The 19,745-nt window shown below is 39.5% G+C and overlaps 1 protein-coding gene across 3 annotated transcripts in view; it reads left to right on the forward strand.

The window, feature by feature from the left end:
* PLOD2 (procollagen-lysine,2-oxoglutarate 5-dioxygenase 2) overlaps positions 1–19,745 on the forward strand; it is a 294,414-nt gene that overhangs the window by 95,568 nt on the left and 179,101 nt on the right. For all 3 annotated transcript variants that reach the window (XM_059688211.1, XM_059688213.1, XM_059688210.1), the window contains exon 2: positions 18,228–18,319. In XM_059688211.1, coding sequence (XP_059544194.1) covers positions 18,228–18,319 — 92 coding nt within the window. The remainder of the gene's footprint in view (positions 1–18,227; positions 18,320–19,745) is intronic.

Genomic DNA, 19,745 nt, shown 5'->3' on the forward strand with positions numbered 1-19,745 from the left:
GACCAAGGCTTTTTTTTTCATGAAAGTTTTATTATTATTATTATTATTATTGCTTCAATTTCATCAATAGTTACCAGCCTGTTCAGGTTTTTTTATTTTTCCTGATTGAGTTTTGGAAGGTCATATTTTTCTAGGAGTATGTCCATTTCATCAAGATTGTCCAATTTGTTGGAGTAGATTTGTTCATAGTATTTTTTTTTTACAATCCTTTGTATGTCTGAGGGGTTGGTTGTTACTTCTCCTCTTTCATTTCTGATTTTGTTTACTTGGATCCTCTCTCTGTTTATCGGTGAGCCTGGCTAGAGGTTCATCAATCTTGTTTATCCTTTCAAAGGACCAGCTCTTGGTTTTATTGGTCATTTGTATTGTTGTGTTTTTTTGGTCTCTATGTCATTTATTTTTCCTCTAATCTTTATGATTTCCTTCCTTCTACTTACTCTGGGTTTTTTGTTGCTCTCTTTCTAATTCTTTAAGTTGTAGGGTTAGATAATTTTACTTTTTTTCTTATTTTTTGAGGTAGGTCTGTATAGCTATGAACTTCCCTCTCAACACTGCTTTCACTGTGTCCCATAGATTTTGGATTGTTGTGTTTTTATTGTCATTTGTTACCAGGACGCTTTTTATTTCTTCTTTGATCTCTTTGGGAACCCAATCATTGTTAATTCTCATGCTATTTAGCCTCCGAGTGTTTTTTTTTTTCTCCATTGTTTTTATTGTAGTTGATTTCTAATTTTTGCCATTGTGATCTGAGAAGATGCTTGGTTTGAATTCTGTCTTCTTGAATTTGAAGAGACTTAGCCTGTGTCCCAATATGTGATCTATCTTTGAAAATGTCCTATGTGCACTTGAGAATAATGTGTAATCTGTTGCTTTGGGATGAAATCTTCTGAAGATGTCAATTAATCCCATGTCATGTAGTGAGTCATTTAGCATTGCTGTTTCTTTGCTGTTTGTTTAGAGGAGTTATCCGGTGGTGTCAATGGGGTATTAAAGTCCCCTACTATGACTGCATTGCTGTAAATCTCTCTTGGTATCTTCTAGATGTTTTTTATGTATTTGGGTGCTCCTGTATTGGGTGTATATATGTTTACCAGAGTTATATTCTTTTGTTGAATTGCCCCCTTTAGTATTATGAAGTGTCCCTCTTTAATCTCTTGTTATGGCCTTCATTTTGAGGTCTATTTGTTAGATATAAGTATTGCTACCCCAGATTTTTTTTTCTTTACATTTCTATTTGCCTGAAAAGTTTTTCCATCCATTAACTATCAGTTTGTGTGAGTCCTTTGTTCATGGTGGGTCTCTTGCAGACAGCAAATATATGGGTCATATTTTTTTTTATCTATTCAGCTATCCTATGTCTTTTGATTGGAACATTTAGTCTATTTACATGTAAGGTTATTATTAACTAGAGGCCCAATGCACAGACTCATGCACCGTTGGGGTCCTCTGCCTGACCTGTGCTCTCTTGCAGTTTGACATCCCCTGAGGGATGTAGTAGTGCACAGCGAAGTGGCACGTGGCTGGGGAGGAGCCCGAGCCTGGGCTGGGTCCTGTGCTGCTCCCATTCATCCCTGCCCTGCTGCACCTGCCACCACCGCTTGGTATCTTGCTGCAGTGGAGGCTCAGAGTCTCCTGCCGCTGCAGCTGCAATGCCCAGCCCTGAGCCCAGTGTCTGACTCCTGTCAGTCAGCTGATCAGCACTCCCACTCTGGGAGTGCACTGACCACCAAGGGGCTGCTCCTGCATTGAGCGTCTGGCTCCTGGTGTTCAGTGCACATCATAGCAACTGGTTATATGGTCATTTGGTCGTTTGGTTGTTTGATCGTTTAGGCTTTCATATATGTAGGTAGGTACTTATTTGTAGCCATTTTTATTCTTTATGTTCCTTCTTCCCTTTCTATTTCTTCTTTTTACAGTAGTCCCTTTAGCATTTCTTGCATTGCTGGCTTGGTGGTAATAAACTTTCTTACTCTTTTTTTGTATGTGAAGCTCCTGACCTCACCTTCAATTTTGTATGATAGCCTTGCTGGGTAGAGTATTCTTGGACTCAGTTCCTTATTTTTCATCACTTTGAATATTTCAATCCATTCCCTTCTGGCTTGATGTGTTTCTTTGGCAAAATCAGTTGATAGTCTAATGGTAGATCCCTTGTAGGTAACTTTCTGTCTCTCTCTGGAAGCCTTTAAGTTTCTTACTTTGTTGTTTATATTTCCCAGTTTAATTATGATGCATCTTGGTGTCAGTCTTTTCAGTTAATCTTGCTTGGAACTCTGTGTGCTTCTTGGACTATGTGGCTTTTTTCTTCCCAACATCAGGGAAGTTTTCTGTCATTATTTCTTCAAACAGGCTTTCTATCCCTTGCTCAGCTTTCCTCTCCTTCTGGCACTGCTATTATGTGGATGTTGGTTTGTTTGGTGTTGTCCCAAAGCTCCCTTAGGCTACCCTGTTTTTTAAGTGTTTTTTTTTTCCAGTTGCTTCTCTGTTTGGTTGTTTTCTATCGTGTCTTCTAACTCACTGGTGCTATCCTTAGCTTCTTCTAGTCTACTGTTGAATCCTTCTATTGTGTTCTTTATTGAAGTAATGTCATTCTTCATTTCTCCTAGATTCCTTTTTGACATTGACATTATCATTCAGCTCCTTATAATTCTCATTGAGTTGTGTGTATTTCTCATCCAGACATTTGAGCATCCTTATAACCACTACTCTGAATTCTTTCTCTGACAAGTTACTTGCCTCCATTTCATTTAATTCCTTTTCTGGTGATTCCTCTTATCTTTCCTTTGGGGATTGTTTCTTTGTCTCCCCATTTTTGCTATAACATTTTAATAGTTTTTATGTCTTAGATCCAAATGCTTTGCTACCCAGGTTCTTTTGGGGGTGGTCCTATGAGGTTGGTTATTTTTGCAATCCGGTGGTGCAATCTCTCAGATATCCTGAGCTTGGTGTTCTAATGGAACCCCCTTCTTGAGTTATTTGTGTTATTCTGATGTAGTTGGGTCTTGAATGTTAGTTTCTCATTAATGGATATAGTCTCATCATGGGTTGTCTGGCAATGTGACCCTCCTCCTCCCCCCCCCGGCCTCATTGTGCAAGCTGTTGTGGATGTGTTGTAGAAAGGGTTCCCTGAGGTCTCACTGGTATGTGCTCACTGTGAGACCCCAGAGACCACGGCCTGGGAGGAAGGGGTTTCGGGGCCTGAGGCTCAGTGTGACTTTGGCCAGTGTTGTGTGACTCTTGATGGGTAGCATCACTCTTCAACTCACTATGAGGGTCTCGGAGCCCATGTTGGTGGGAGGTAGCCGTCCCATAGTCTGTGCTTGAGGCAGTGGGACCCTGGCCCAGGTAATTTCCCAGATGTGGGAATCTCGGAGTCTGTGGCTGAAACAGCACCATCTTGTTTGGGGAGGTGAGGCCTCAGTAACTCACCAAGTTATCAAGAAGCATTTTGGGAGGGGGGACTCATGGATCCTGCTGAGGGAGCTGTGCACTCTTGGTTGGAGAGGCGCATGCCCAGTGGTGGCTCACATAGGTGCCCAGGAGCTGTTTGCCAGAGTTGTGGGCTCACATGCTGGAGTGGCATGACCATGGTGTCAGGAGGCCGCCAGCTGGGGAGGGGGAAGTTCCACTTTCTGCTGCAGGAGCCATGTGCCCTTGGTTGGATACATGCATGCCCAGTGGCAGCTTACAGAGGCACCCAGGAGCTGCCTGTCGGGGCAGTGGGCACAGGGGGCCCACATGCTGGAGCGGTGCAACAGTTTTTAGAGGCCAGCTTCTAGGGAGGTGGAAGTTTCAGTTTCTTCTGTGGAAGCCATGCACCCTTGGTTGGGTATGCATGCACCCAGCAGCACCTCAAAGAGATCCTCAGGAGCTGCCTGCTGGGATGGTGGGCTCAGGGTGCCCACACTGGAGTGGCACGACCATGGTGTTTGGAGACCAGCAGCGGGAGAAGAAAATCCCAGTTTCTGCTGCGGGAGCCGTGCACCCGTGATTGGATACATGTGTATCTAGCAGCAGCTCACAGAGGCACACAGGAGCTGCCTGCTAGGGCAGTGGGCTCAGAGAGGCCCACGTGCTGGAGTAGTGCGACCATGGTATCCAGCAGCCAGGGAGGAAAAAGTCCCAGTATCTGATGAGGGAGCCATGTGCCCTGGAGGTAGACGTCTTGGGGTCTGCAGGTCTTTGGGCAAGGCAGCATGACTTTGGCTGGAGTGGCTGCAGGGTACCAGGCAGTGTCCAAAGCCAGTCTGGGTGACAGTGAGTCTGGGTTCCTAGTGGAGGCCACTCTCCCCTTCAAGTTGGCATGGGCTCTGTGCCAGAGCCCTGCAACCGGGGAGTGACTGCAGTGGTGTCAGGGGCTTCCTGTCCAGGAGCCTGGTCTGCCAGCCCCTGATACTCTTGCAGGATCTAACTGTCCCTCACTCACATACACACACCACACATGTCCATTCATGCCCCTTTCATCCCTCACTCACTCACACCCTCTCCCTCACCTCCATCCTGCCAGCTGCCATCGTTAGATCATTCTTGCCTTCAGTTTTAAATGATAGTCTTCCTGGATAGAGTAGTCTTGATTTTAGGTCCTTGCTTTTCATTACTTAGAATACTTCATGCCAATTCCTTCTGGCCTAACATGTTTCTCTTGAAAACTAAGCTGACTGCATTATCCTTATAGGTAACTAAGTGTTTCTTCCTTGCTGCCTCTAAGATTATCTCTGTGTCTTTAATCTTTGCCATTTTAATTATGATATGTGTTGTTTTGTGTCTTTTTGTGTTCATCTTTATTGAGACTCTTGGGGCTTCTTAAACTTGTTTTCCTTTTTCCCTTCACCAAGTTAAGGAAGATAATTTGTCATTCTTTGTCCAAACAGTTTTTCTATCCCTTGCTCATTTTCTTCTCCTTCTGATACCTTATGATATGGGTATTGTTATGGTTCATGTTGTCCCAAAATTTCCTTAAACTATCCTCATTTTTAAAAATTCTTCATTCTCTTTGTTGGTCTGATTGTTTGTTGTTGTTTTTTTCTTTTCTATTTTGTCTTTCAAACTGCTGATTCAATCCTCTGCTTCATACAGCCTACTTTTAATTCTCTCCGGTGTATTCTCTTTTAAAAAAAAATTATTGTTGAGAGTATTACAGATGTCCCTCTTTTTCCTCCCCATTGCCTTCCTCCACCTAGTTCCCACCCTGTGCCAGGCCTTCACCACCCTACTGTCTATGTCCATAGGTACTGCATATAAGATCTTTGGTTAATATCTTTCTACCCTCTCATTCCTCGTCCCTCATGTCAGTCTGTTCCATGTTTCTATTCCTCTGTTTCTATTTTATTCATCAGATTATTTTGTTCATTAGATTTCTTTTTTTTATTTTGATTTTTAGATTCAATTGTTGATAGATATGTATTTATTGCCACTTTATTGTTCATATTTTTAATTTTTTTCTTACTCTTCTCCCTCTTCTTAAAGAATACCCTTCAACATTTCATGTAGTACTGGTTTATTCCAGTGTATTCTTGATGTCAGATACGGTATTCTTCATTTCTGACTGGTTCTTATTTGTGGTTTCCATGTCCTTTTTCAAGCTGATGTAGTTCCTTGCAGTTTCCATTAGGTTTCTTGTAGTTATCACTAAGTTTCTTGAGCATCCTTATAAGCATTAATTTGAACTCTGTGATAAATTGCTTGCCTCCATTTCATTTAGCTGTTTTTTCTGAAGATTCTTCCTTTTCTTTTATTTGATGGTTGTTTCTTTGTTTCCTCATTTTAGCTGTCTCTTTGTATTTGGTTCTATGTATTAGATATCACTGCTATGACTCACAGTCTTCATATGGTGACTTTATGTAGTGTCTGTCCAGTGGGACCCAATGATGTAGTCCTTTGACCACCTGAGCTGGATTCTGTATTACTGCACCTCATATGGGTTATTTGGGCTCTCCTGTTGTAATTTGGTCTTGATTGTTTTTATCCCATTCATGGGTGGGATCTCTCCTCAGAGTCACCAGGCTGACTCTGACCACGTCATGCAAGCTGTTTTATAGAACAAAGGAAAACAAAAATAAAAACATACAAATGCACACAACAGTAATTACAAAAATAACCACAAAAGAAAAAATAGAGAACAAGAATAATAAAAAGTTTTTGAAAAAAAATAATACGAGAAGGAAAAAGGGGAAGAAAAATGAATATGAAAGGAGAGAAGGGAGAGAAAAAAATAGAAGAATAAAGAATAGGTAGCAATACTTATATCGGACAAAATAGACCTCAAAGTGAAGGCCATAACAAGAGATAAGGAAGGCCATTTCATAATACTAAAGGGATCAATACAACAAGAAGATATAACCCTGGTAAACATATATGCACCCAATGCAGGAGCACCCAAATTCATAAAAAAAACTCCTGGAAGATATCAAAGGAGAGATCGACAACAATACAACCATAGTAGGGGACTTTAATACACCACTGACAGCACTGGAAAAGTCCTCTAGAAAAACAATCAGCAAAGATACAGCAATCCTAAATGACTCACTAGATCAGATTTACTTAATTGACATCTTCAGAACACTTCACCCCACAGCCACGGAATATACATTCTACTCAAGTGCTCATAGGACAGATTCATAAATAGACCATATATTGGGTCACAAGCAAAGTCTCCCCAAATTCAAGAAGATTGAAATCATAAAAAGCATCTTCGCAGACCATGATGGCATAATATTAGAAATAAACTACAATAAAAACAACCCAAAATACTCAAACACCTGGAAGCTGAATAGCATGTTATTAAATATTGATTGGGTTACCAATGAAATCAAACAAGAAATTAAAAACATCCTGGAAACTAATGACAATGAAAACACAACAATCCAAAACCTATGGGACACAATGAAAGCAGTCCTGAGAGGGAAGTTTATAGCTCTACAGGCCTATCTCAAAAAACAAGAAAAAATGGTAGTAAATCATCTAACTCTACAACTCAAAGAATTAGAAAGAGAGCAACAAGAAAACCCCAGAGTGAGCAGAAGGAAGGAGATAATAAAGATTAGAGCAGAAATAAATGACATAGAGACCAAAAAAAACAATACAGAAAAATCAATGAAACCAAGAGCTGGTTCTTTGAAAGGATAAACAAGATTGACAAACCTCTAGCCATACTCACCAAGAAGCAAAGAGAGAGGACCCAAATAAACAAAATCAGAAACGATAGAGGCGAAATAACAACAGACCCCACAGAAATACAAATGATTGTTAAAAAATACTATGGACAGCTCTACTCCAACAAACCACACAACATGGAGGAAATGGACAAATTCCTAGAAAAATACAACATTCCAAAACTCAATCAGGAAGAATCTAAAAATCTCAACAGGCCAATAACTATGGAAGAAATTGAAGCAGGCATCAAAAAACTTCCATCAAACAAAAGCCCAGGACCAGACGGCTTCACAGAGGAGTTTTACCAAACATTCAAGGAAGAACTAAAACCTATCCTCCTCAGACTACTACAAAAAATTCAAGAGGAAGGAACACTTCCAAGCTCATTCTATGAAGCCAGCATCACCCTAATACCAAAACCAGGTAAAGACAACACAATGAAAGAGAATTACAGGCCAATATCCCTCATGAACATAGATGCCAAAATCCTCAACAAAATCTTAGCCAATCGGATCCAGCAGTACATCAGAAAGATCATACACCATGACCAAGTTGGATTTATCCCAGGGATGCAAGGATGGTACAATATCCGCAAATCAATAAACGTGATACATCACATAAACAAATTGAAAGATAAAAACCACATGGTCATATCAATTGATGCAGAAAAAGCATTTGACAAAATTAAAAACCCATTTTTGATAAAAACTCTCAGCAAGGTGGGAGTAGAAGTATCATACCTCAAGATAATAAAAGCCATATATGACAGGCCCACAGCCAACATCATACTCAATGGACAAAAACTAACACCATTTCCCCTAAGAACAGGAACAAGACAGGGATGCCCCCTCTCCCCACTCCTATTCAATATAGTACTGGAAGTGTTAGCTGTTGCAATTCGGCAAGAAGAAGAAATAAAAGGCATCCAAATTGGAAAAGAGGAAGTAAAACTGTCCTTATTTGGAGACGACATGATATTATACATACAAAACCCTAGAGACTCCATCAAAAAGCTACTAGACTTAATACATGAATTTGGCAATGTAGCAGGATACAAAATTAACCCCAAGAAATCTGTACACCAATAGTGAACTTTCAGAAAGAGAGATTATAAAAACAATCCCGTTTACCATCGCACCAAAAAAATTAAGCTACAAAGGAATAAACTTAACTAAAGAGGTAAAAGACCTCTACTCAGAAAACTACAGGACGTTGAAAAAAGAGATAGAGGAAGACATAAACAGATGGAAGAACATACCGTGTTCATGGATTGGTAGAATCAACATCATTAAAATGTCCATAATAACCAAAGCAATCTATAAATTCAACGCACTTCCCATTAAAATACCAACCGCATACTTCAGAGATCTAGAACGAACTCTCCAAAAATTCATCTGGAATAAAAAAGGACCCTGAATAGCTGCAGCAATTCTGAAAAGGAACAAAGTAGGTGGGATCTCAATACCAGATATCAAGTTGTATTTCAAAGCCACTGTTCTCAAAACTGCCTGGTACTGGCACAAGAATAGGCATATAGATCAATGGAATAGAATAGAGAGCCCAGAAATCGACCCGAACCAATATGCTCAATTAATATTTGACAAAGGAGGCAAGAACATACAATGGAGCCAGGATAGTCTCTTCAATAAATGGTGTTGGGAAAATCGGACAGATATATGCAAGAAAATGAAACTAGACCACCAACTTACACCATACACAAAAATAAACTCAAAATGGATAAAGGACTTAAATGTACGACAGGAAACCATAAAAACTCTAGAAGAATCCAAAGGCAACAAAATATCAGACATATGCCAAAGCAATTTCTTCACTGATACAGCTCCTAAGGCACTTGAAACTAAAGAAAAATGAACAAATGGGACTACATCAAAATAAAAAGCTTCTGCACAGCAAAAGAAACCATCAACAAAACAAGGAGAAAACCCACTGTGTGGGAAAACATATTTGCCAATGTCATATCTGATAAGGGCCTAATCTCCAAAATTTATAGGGAATTCATACAACTTAACAAAAGGAAGATAAACAATCCAATCAAAAAATGGGCAAAGGACCTAAATAGACACCTTTCAAAAGAGGACATTCAGAAAGCCAAGAGACATATGAAAACATGCTCTAAGTCACTAATCATCCAAGAGATGCAAATCAAAACAACAATGAGGTACCATCTCACACCTGTCAGACTGGCTATCATCAACAAATCAACAAACGACAAGTGCTGGAGAGGATGTGGAGAAAAAGGAACACTTGTGCACTGCTGGTGGGAATGCAGACTGGTGCAGCCACTATGGAAGACAGTATGGAGTTTCCTTAAAAAACTGTAAATGGAACTCCCATTTGACCCTGTGATCCCACTTCTAGGAATATATCCCAAGAAACCAGAAACACCAATCAGAAAGGATATATGCACCCCTATATTCATAGCAGCACAATTCACCATAGTTAAGATCTGGAAACAGCCTAAGTGCCCATCAGTAGATGAATGGATTAGAAAACTGTGGTACATCTACACAATGGAATACTATGCTGCTCTAAAAAGGAAGAAACTCTTACCATTTGCAACGTCATGGATGGAACTGGAGAGCATTATGCTAAGTGAAATAAGCCAGTCAATGAAGGAAAAATACCACATGATCTCACTCATTCATGTATAATAGAGACCATTATAAACTTTTGAACAATAATAGATACAAAGGCAGAGCTGTCTCAAACAGATTGTCAAACTGCAGCGGGAAGGCCGGGGAGTGTTGGGGGGCAGGAGGTAGGGGCGTAAGAGATCAACTAAAGGACTTGTATGCATGCGTATAAGCATAACTAATGGACATAAGACACTGGGGGATAGGGAAGGCTAGGGGACTGTCTAGGGCGGGGGGATAAAATGGACACATATGTAATACCCTTTGTAATACTTTAAGCAATAAATAAATAAAAAAGATTAAAAAAAGAATAGTGAGGCCTGGCTGGTGCAGTTCAGTGATTAGAGTGCCAGCCCCTGAAATGAAGGGTTGCAGGTTCGATTCCTTGTCAAGGGTACATACTTGGGTTGTAGGTTCTATGTCTGGCTCTGGTTGGGGCTCATGCAAGAGCAACCAATTGATGTTATCTCTTTCACATTGATTTCTCTCTCTCTCTTTCCCATTCTCTCCCTCCCTTTCAATCAGTTTCAGAGATGGAGAGGCATTGATTGGACTGCCGGGCCTTGGAGGGAAGGTAGGGGGAGGGAGGAGGTAAGGGGGAGAGATTAACCAAAGGACTTATATGCAAGCACATAGGCCTAACCAATGGACACGGACAACAGGGGGGTGAGGGCATGAGCAGGGAGGGGGGGGAGAGGGTAACGTGGGGATAAGGACACATATGTAATATCTTAATCAATAAAATATATATATAAGAAATAAAAAAATTTTAAAAATCAATAGAAAAAATATCCTCTGGTGAGTATTAACAAAAACTAATGATTAGCAAAAGAAAAATGGTAAAAAAGAAAAGAAAAAGATTAAAAGGAAGAAAGAAGAGAAAGAATAATATTAATTTAGAAAAGGGGAAAAAAGAGGAAAAAGAGAGTAAGAAAAGGAAAGGGAAAAATAAGAGATGAAAGAAAAGAGAAAATAATAACCAACAATAAAGAAATAATGAAAAAAACGAAACAAAAAATAGAGTAGAGTTTTTCTTGGCCGAATTTAGGTCCTGCTGGGATCTCCCTTTGGAACATGCTCTTACGTTCTCTGAGGCTTACTGTTTTCTGTGCCAATTCTGGGCATCCAAGGAGGTTCTTTGGTGAAAGCCAATGTCAGAAACTGTCCACATTTGGCTCTCAATAACCTGTTCAACCTTTAAGTGATCCACAGTTCATGGCTACTTTCTCCACTGGCTTTGGCTGTGCATGGGAGGGTCCAAGCTGCACTCCAAGACTGGCTTTAGAGCAGGCCCAGGGGCATGTCAGAAAACATCCCAAGGCACTTTGGGATCTGCCTCTGCCCACCTCTGCCTGTTGGTTGGCTGTCAGACCCAGTCACTTAAAGGCCATTTCTGAAAATGCTTTTGGCAGAATCAGGAGAATGGAATCTCTGGGTCTACCATGATGGTGAAGTGCTGTTCAGATTTTAGGGAAGATGGTGTGTGTGTTCCCCTATCCCAGAATCACATGTCTGAGTCTGTCTCAGAATATTTTTCTGACCTTGGCAGGGCAGGTCCCCTTGTATGCAGCTGGTGGGGTCTGTTAGAAACCAGGAGTTCCTATCAGCTCTCCCTTGAGGGGGAAGTGCTAGTCAGGTTCCTGAGAAAGTAGGTGTAATGGCTCCACTCCAAAGCTCATCACTGACAGCCCTTTAGCTTGCCCAGACCTGTGAGTCCAGCCTCTGCTGCTGCCTCCTCAGCAGGGATTGAGAATCAAGGTAGGGTGAGCTGTATCCTCAAGGGCAGTGTAATTGCCTTTCTCCAGATGGCTGCTGGGAGGGGCTTGTGCCTCTCATGGAAAATGGCTGCTGAGATATTGGGGGCGGGGGATGACTGATCACAAGGATCCTGGCAGCTGATCTCCCATGTCTCCTTCCAGTGTCTCCCATCCCTGACTCTCCTCAGGCGACTCCAGTCTGAAACACCCTCACTCTGCCAAAGCCCAGGGTGAGTGGCTGTAAATGAAAATCCTGTTCCCTGGCCCTTAGGAACAAAAGTGGCTTTGTCTCTGGCAGGCTGCATCTCTCCCTGGTCTATAGACACCCCATTTTCATTGCTGGATGTTATGTGGGTAGCTATTCCCAGTTCTAGGCTCCAGCCCAGCCTGGAGTCCAGGCCTCACTCTTCTCAGGGGGATCCCACCTGGAGCAGAGATATCTCTCTGAAACCTCAGCCTGCCCCCAGTAAGATTTGGACCAGCCTATCTCCCAACCTGGCCTTTCCTACCAGTCTCCAGGTGCTTTCTGCCCTTCTTGGTTTAAAAGTCTCTCCTTCAGGTAGTCTTCAATTGGTAATTCAGGGTGAATGTTCCTCAATTTAGTGTTTTTTAAAATATGTTTTTATTTATTTTAGAGAGAGGAATGGAGAGGGAAAGAGAGAGAAACATTGTTGAGAAAGAGAAACATCAACTGCTTCCATTATGCCCCTACTAGGGATTGAGCCCAAAACCTTGGCATAAGCCTTGACCAGGAACATTTGACAACACTCAACCAATTGAGCCAAACTGGCAAGGGCCCCAATATGGTTTTATTTTCATTTTGGTTTTCAGAGGAATGTGAGAAAGATCAATCTACTCTGGTTGCCATATTGAAACTCCTACAGTTCATTCTTATACAGCAAAAGTTTGCTGTTCCTGTGCTCTGCTAACCCTTGTAAGAAAACACATTCCTTTAGTAAAAGTTGAGAGCTACTGATCTTTACAGAAGGAGGACATAAAGTCAGTGAGTTGCAGAATGAGAACAGTGAATTCGGAATTTCTGTGGTAGAATTCTTGGTATTTGCAAATTTATAATTAGGGACTGATTTGACTCTTTGTAGAGAAAGTTTCTTGGGAAGATAGGAGATTTATCCTTCAGTGGTGGGATCAAAGGCAGCTGGGTTTTCAGATGTTTATGTGCCAATTTAGCATTTAGAGATAGGATATATAAGCAAAACATATTTCTGTTTTAAATCCATGGTTTGTATTTGAAAGAAAAATTAGATCAGCACTAAATACTAATAAATTCTGCTCTCATATCAACTATTTGGATAAAAAAATGGACTCTTAAATAATGCATTTCCCTGGCAGAACTGTTGAGTGCATTCATAACAGAGACATAGCATGTTTTGAACTTTCTAAATAAATTGACTTCTTGATTTTTGGAGAAATTCTGATATTTGTCTGAATTTTTGTAGAGAGTTTAATAGTTAGCTACTTCAATATTTATTAAATCCTATACTAAATGATAGGCAGTTTACAGGATATTGTAAAGATGATTACAGAAGTTTTTGTTGTTTTTCTGATGTGATTTTCATTGATAAATGGTTGTTCTAATCTACCACACTATAGATGCATTGCATGTTTCTTGTTCATTCAAACTGTATTAATCTGTTTTCTTTTTTTAAAAAAATATATTTTATTGATTTTTAACAGAGAGGAAGGGAGAGAGATAGAGAGTTAGAAACATCGATGAGAGAGAAACATCGATCAGCTGCCTCCTGCACATCTCCCACTGGGGATGTGCTCACAACCCAGGTACATGCCCTTGACCGGAATCGAACCTGGGACCCTTCAGTCCGCAGGCTGATGCTCCATCCACTGAGCCAAACAGGTTTCAGCTTAATTTGTTTTCTAATCTGTAATCTGTAATCTATTAATAGTCTAACTAACACAGTGGCTATGGAGGTTACATTTGGCCACACTTGAGCTTCCATTGCTTTTCTTTGATATAGATTAGTTTTGGTAGTGTTTGATGGGTGTTTGTTTTTCAAGCCAATTCCCCCTATCATCTCACTTTATCATTTCAGTTATTGTGGATAAATTGGATAAGGTACTAATTATAGTTGTTTAAATTATAATTTTGTTTGGTTAGAAAAGTTCTGCCTTCTCTCTATTTCATTTTTCCTTTTACTTAGGTGACTTAGACTCTTAAAAATTTTTATTTTGAATATTTTTGTCATTTTTCTGGTTGGAAGATTAGGGACTGTGCATAAGGTTGAACTCTTGTTTTTAATTATAGGAATTTCCAAACGTACACAACAGGAATCTAATTTTAACAGTCATCACATATGGCCAGTCTTGTTTCATCTTTATTCTCCTTCTCCATTGCCTTCCATCCAACCCCAAATAATGTTGAAACAAATTGAAAACACTGTATCCTTTAATTGTGTAAATACTTTTGTACCTGTCTCTAAATTATATGGACTTAAAAACAATCAATATCATTAGCATGTTAAAAATTTAGTAATATCTGAATATCAACAAATATCCAATTAGTGTTCAGATTTCCTTAATCTTCTCATATATACCTTTTGCAGTTAGTTTTTCAAATTACAACCCAACAGAAGTCCATGATTTACCTTTGGTTGAATTATCTCTTAATTCTGTTAATATATGTAACAGTTTCCCTTCCTTTTTTTTCACATTTGTAATTGATTCTCTAGGTCAGGGGTGGGCAACCCCTGGCACGCGTGCCAAACATGGCACGCCAGTAACTTTTGCTGGCACGCGAAACCCTCTCTTATAATCTTCCATTTACAATTTTTTTCTTAATATCGACTTTCTTATTTTTCAGATAAATTCAGTGTAGGTGCATCTTAGACAAATAAATAATTTTACATAACAAGTTATCTTAAAGACCATAGACATGGATTGACAAGAGAAGGGAAGAGCAATTTCTATGCCTCTGCCTTAACTCTCCCTGCCTTCCTAGATCCGACCAGTGTTTTGGTTTCAGCCTCAGATGCAACGGGTTTTTGTTTACAAGATAACCGCCTCACCTACTTATTCAAAATTTATCTCTATAAAAATGAAACCTTCTCTCTCACTTTGCCCACTGGTACTAATGAAAGGGAAATAAATTTCTATGTTTCTCTTGGCAGCAAAAGTCCCACTGATAATATCAAACAGAATCATGAAGTTTTCTGTCGGACTATCAGTGTACATGTATACGTTAAAAAATAAGTGTATTTTTCATCATCGTATACTGTGTTTTTGTCGCTCGAATGAATTTTATTATTTATTCAAGGTTCTTCACATACATACACCTTAAGAGATATCAAGTAGGCATAACATGTTCTCAAAAAATTAGGGTTGGCACGCAGAAGAATTTTGAGTCAGAGATTTTTCTGGTTTTGGCACGCACTCACAAAAAGGTTGCCCACCCCTGCTCTAGGTCAATTGTCTTGTCTTTTCATTTTAGATAAATTTATAGTGTGAATTTTAGTGAAACCTAAAGTATGTATATCAAATGTAGGTTAATTTTTTTGACAAGAACACTTCATAAATGGTGAGCAAGTTAGACTTTTGAGTTGGTTGGAGAGCTTGGGAGTGGTACATGTCAGCACTTTCTTCTATTTCCCCCAATTGAGTAAGATTTATTTCTCATCACAGTAATGATACTGATTATCAGGTGAGAGGAAACAGTTGTTTATGTATAATGTTATTCAACATACCTTCATTTAACAAAATTACTTACTAGTATTTTTTTGTGTGTGTAATTAGCAACAGTATTGGAACAGCAGGAGTCTTCATTTAGCATAAGATTGCCAGCCTACACTTTTTTAGTTTTGCCTTCTGAGTCATTGCATTAGGTAACATCTCTCTGCTCAAGGGTCTGGCCAACATTACTTTTCCTGTAAAGAATACTGAAATAAATCCTTGCTGTTAATTTTATATTGGAAATGGTAAGCATAAAATCTATTCAGTCAAAATCTAAACTTATAGCTAATTTTTATGATTTATATAGAAAAAGATAAGAAAGAAAGCTACATTTAAATAGTCATATTACAGAGAAAAGAAACTTTAAAAAGCATGTTCTTTACTTTTATAAAATAAAACTTAGTGTTCACTATTTCAAATTTTCTTCTGAATGGTAATATGTCAGATTTTCTTAATCAGGTACTGTTTGAAACATTACAAATCATTTTTTAAAAATAAAAAATAATAGTAAATTGAAAAAGTACTCTTAGTATTTATTTACTTGGGGCCTGACTTCTTTATGAAAATGACTTATTTTTCCTTGAGTATTTATTTATCAGATGGTGAGAAATTTCTTAACAGAAAAAAAATCATCTGAGAATGCTGATATTTATTTTCATGGAACTATTTTTCTTTTTGGGTTGACTAATGAATGTTTGACTGTATTCTTTATATATATTGCACTTATTTATGCTCTGTGGTTTAAATTATTTTCAAATTTTGATGATTACCTTGGGTCATATGCAATTGTTTTTAATTGATTTCTTTAATGCTACTTTATTGGCATTAAGTGCTGTTGTCAATGATTGTATACTGGTTAGGGGACACTTAAGACAGTCTGAATTTTTTTCCTTATTTATAACAGGCAAATGAGAATCAAATCATATAGCTCTGTGCCAGTGCCCTGAATGTCAAAAAGATGTTAGTTTTGCTTTCTTAGTCCACTGGTCATCCTGTATACTCAGGTTAAAAAAAAAAAAAAAGTCCTAGCACACTTGGCACTTGCTGATGCAGTTGTTTCTTTTATGTATTTTAAGACATGTCTTTTCCTAATAAGCATTTTCTTTAATAGCTTCTATAGGTATTTTGAAATGACTCCTTAAATCTATCTACTGCTCTACTAAGAGGGAGGTTTTGTTAGACTGAAAATAATAATCCAATATAAAATGGGGATTGAAAGCTTTTATTTATCAGGGCAGTGCTGAATCTGGTTCCTTTTATTTTATTTTTTATTGTTTAAAGTATTACATATGTCTCCTTTTTCCCCCATTGACCCCTTCCTGGCCACTCCCACCCCCCAGGACAAGCCCCCACCACCCCAGTGTCTATGTCCATTAGTTATGCTAACATGTACTTATTCAAGTCTTTTGGTTGAACTCTTACCCACCCGCCACCATCCTCCCCGGCCTTCCGTCTGAGGTTTGATGGTCTGTTTGTTGTTTCTCTGTCTCTGGATCTATTTTTGTTCATCAGTTTATGTTGTTCATTATATTCCACAAATGAGTGAGATCATGTGATACTTATATATTTATCTGACTGGCTTATTTCGCTTAGCATAATGCTCTCCAGGCCCACCCATGCCATTGCAAATGGTAAAAGTTCCTTTTTCATAGCAGTGTGGTATTCCATTGTGTAGATGTACCACAGTTTTCTAATCCACTCATCTGCTGATGGGCACTTAGGCTATTTCTAAATCTTAGTTATTGTAAGTGGTACTGCTATGAACATAGGAATGCATATATCTTTTTTGATTGGTGTTTCTGATTTCTTGGGATATATTCTTAGAGATGGGATTACTGGGTCAAATAGGAGTTCCATTTTTAACTTTTTGAGGAAATGCCATACTGTTTTCCACAGAGGCTGAACCAGTCTGCATTCCACCACCTTTTTTTCCACATCCTCGCCAGCACTTGTCATTTGTTGATTTGTTGATAGCCATTCTGACAGGTGTGAGATGGTGTTTGCATCTCTCAGATGATTAGTGACTTTGAGCATGTTTTCATATGTCTCTTGGCCTGTATGTCCTCTTTTGAAAAGTATCTATTTAGGTCCGTTACCCATTTTTTTGATTGGATTGTTTTATCTTCCTTTTGTTAAGTTGTATGAGTTCCCTGTAAATGTTGGAGATTAAACCTTTATTGGAGATAAAATTGGCAAATATGTTCTCCCATGCAGTGGGGTTTCTTGTTGTTTTGTTGATGGTTTCTTTTGCTGTGCAGAAGCTTTTTATTTTTGATGTAGTCCCATTTGTTTATTTTCTCCTTAGTTTCCATTGCTCTAGGAGCTGTATAAGTAAAGATGTTTCTTTTATTCTTTAAGAAAAACACAAAGTGTTGAGGGTGATGTAAATGTTGCTTTTGTAGACTTATCATATACAAATTTCATTAATAGGAAGAAAAAAGTAAGATTATGTTTCTAAGTATATGCTCCCAATTTATCATAACTTATTTTTTAAAATTAAGACCAGTCTCATGATAGGATCTTTTATTTTTGTACATGCTAGTGTTTTGAGTAATAGCATGTGATTCCAGACCCCATTGATGTGTGTAATCAATCAGTGATGATTTATAGGTGACAGTGAAGCTGGTTGATTAGATAATACCTAAGAGAGTCTATCTTTACAGATAAAAATTTTGTGTATTTTATGGAAGTGATTTTTTTTTTAGGGTTGAAAATCTTGTCAAGAGTGTGCTTTTCCAAAAACATCATTGCACTTTCTTACCAGTAAAATGATTTCTTTTCTGTGGTTCATCATTTGGCAGTAGTATAACCAGCTTGAGGTGCCTATTTATTCAACAGCTCTTTGTTTATCCTTATGTATATTAATAAACTGGAGCATTCCCATGGGTGCAAGTGATTGTAAAGTGGGAGTATTTAACTTCTTTCTTGGTAAACCATCTTATGATATTTCTTTCTATCTTTCCAGATAAATTATTAGTCATAACTATAGCAACAAAAGAAAATGATGGATTTCATCGGTTTATGCAGTCAGCCAAATACTTCAATTATACTGTGAAGGTATGGTATAACTTTAATTCATGGAGACATTAAAATATGTGCCTAAAGTACATTTTTATAACAATAGTAACAACGGGAAGTGTAATCCAAAGGAGGAAGGTGAAATTTGGTTACATAGTTGCTATTACATTTTATATATACTTGATTGTTTTAAAGATAAATTTTGGCCTTATTAATACTCTGCCACTCAGACAATAATACTTGCTAATGCTTTGTATAAACATGTTTACAAAATAACAGAAAATATGTTTATACTAGTGTCCTGGTGCATGAAATTCGTGCACAGAGGGGGGGGGCTCCCTCAGTCCAGCCTGCACCCTCTCCAATCAAAGAAACCTTGGGGGATGTCTGACTTCCGGTTTAGGCCCAATTCCTGTGGGATTGGGCCTAAACTGGCAGTTGGACATCCGTCTCGCAATCTGAGACGACTGGCTCCTAACCGCTCACCTGCCTCCTGCCTGATCACTCCTAACCGCCCTCCCCTGCTGGCCTTATCTCACCCCCAACTGCTTTCCCCTGCTGGCCTTATCTCACCCCCAACAGCTCTCCCCTGCCAGCCTGATCTCAACCCCAACTGTTTTCCCCTGCCTGCCTGATCACCCCTAACTGCCTCTGCCTGCCTGATCACTGCTAACTGCCCTCCCCTGCTGGCCTGATCTCACCCCAAACTACCCTCACCTGCTGGCCTGATAGCCCCTAACTGCCTCTGCCTTGGCCCCCACCACCATGGCTTTGTCCGGAAAGAAGTCAGACATCTGGAAGATGGCTGGTTGACCCGGTCTAATTAGCATATTACCCTTTATTAGTATAAATCAATTATATTGAATAGTAATGATTAAATGGGAGGGGGGAAGAAGCCTTTTTCAGCAGGAGGAGATGCTCTTGGAAGATAAAAATACCTAGTCCCTATATCTGGGCTGATAACCAGCCATATGCACTATACTGCCAAACCGGTCATTAAAAAATTGAACTGCTTTCTTACACTTTACACCAAACAGCTGTTGCTCTTAAAACCCTCCTCAGCCCCCACCTTAGGTTCTGCCTTTGAAGTTCACCCAGATTAGGTTCTGATTGGTTGGTTACTATGCCAGTCAGCATCAGAAGTTCTGCCTCCTAGGCAGCCATTGGCTCCTCGCAGTTCACCCATATTTGGTTTTGATTGGTCAGTTTCTATGCCATTCAGCATCTCCAGGCCTATCTCTGGGCCTGATCAGAGAGGCGGGGCTGATGAGCAGCCCCCATGGAGGCCTGGAGAGAAAGAGAACTACAGCTGCTGGCGAAGTCCTGAGAGAAAGAGAGAGGCAACAGCTGATCAACAGCTGCCACGGAGGCTGCGTATCAGACCCTGCCTCTCTCCGGGCCTGATCCGCAGCCCCCTCAGCAATCAGTGCTGGATCGCCATGCCCTCAGCAGCGGCAGTCAGTGC

Source organism: Myotis daubentonii, chromosome 3 (genome assembly GCF_963259705.1).
Source record: "Myotis daubentonii chromosome 3, mMyoDau2.1, whole genome shotgun sequence".
In the NCBI taxonomy this organism is placed as follows: domain Eukaryota; kingdom Metazoa; phylum Chordata; class Mammalia; order Chiroptera; family Vespertilionidae; genus Myotis; species Myotis daubentonii.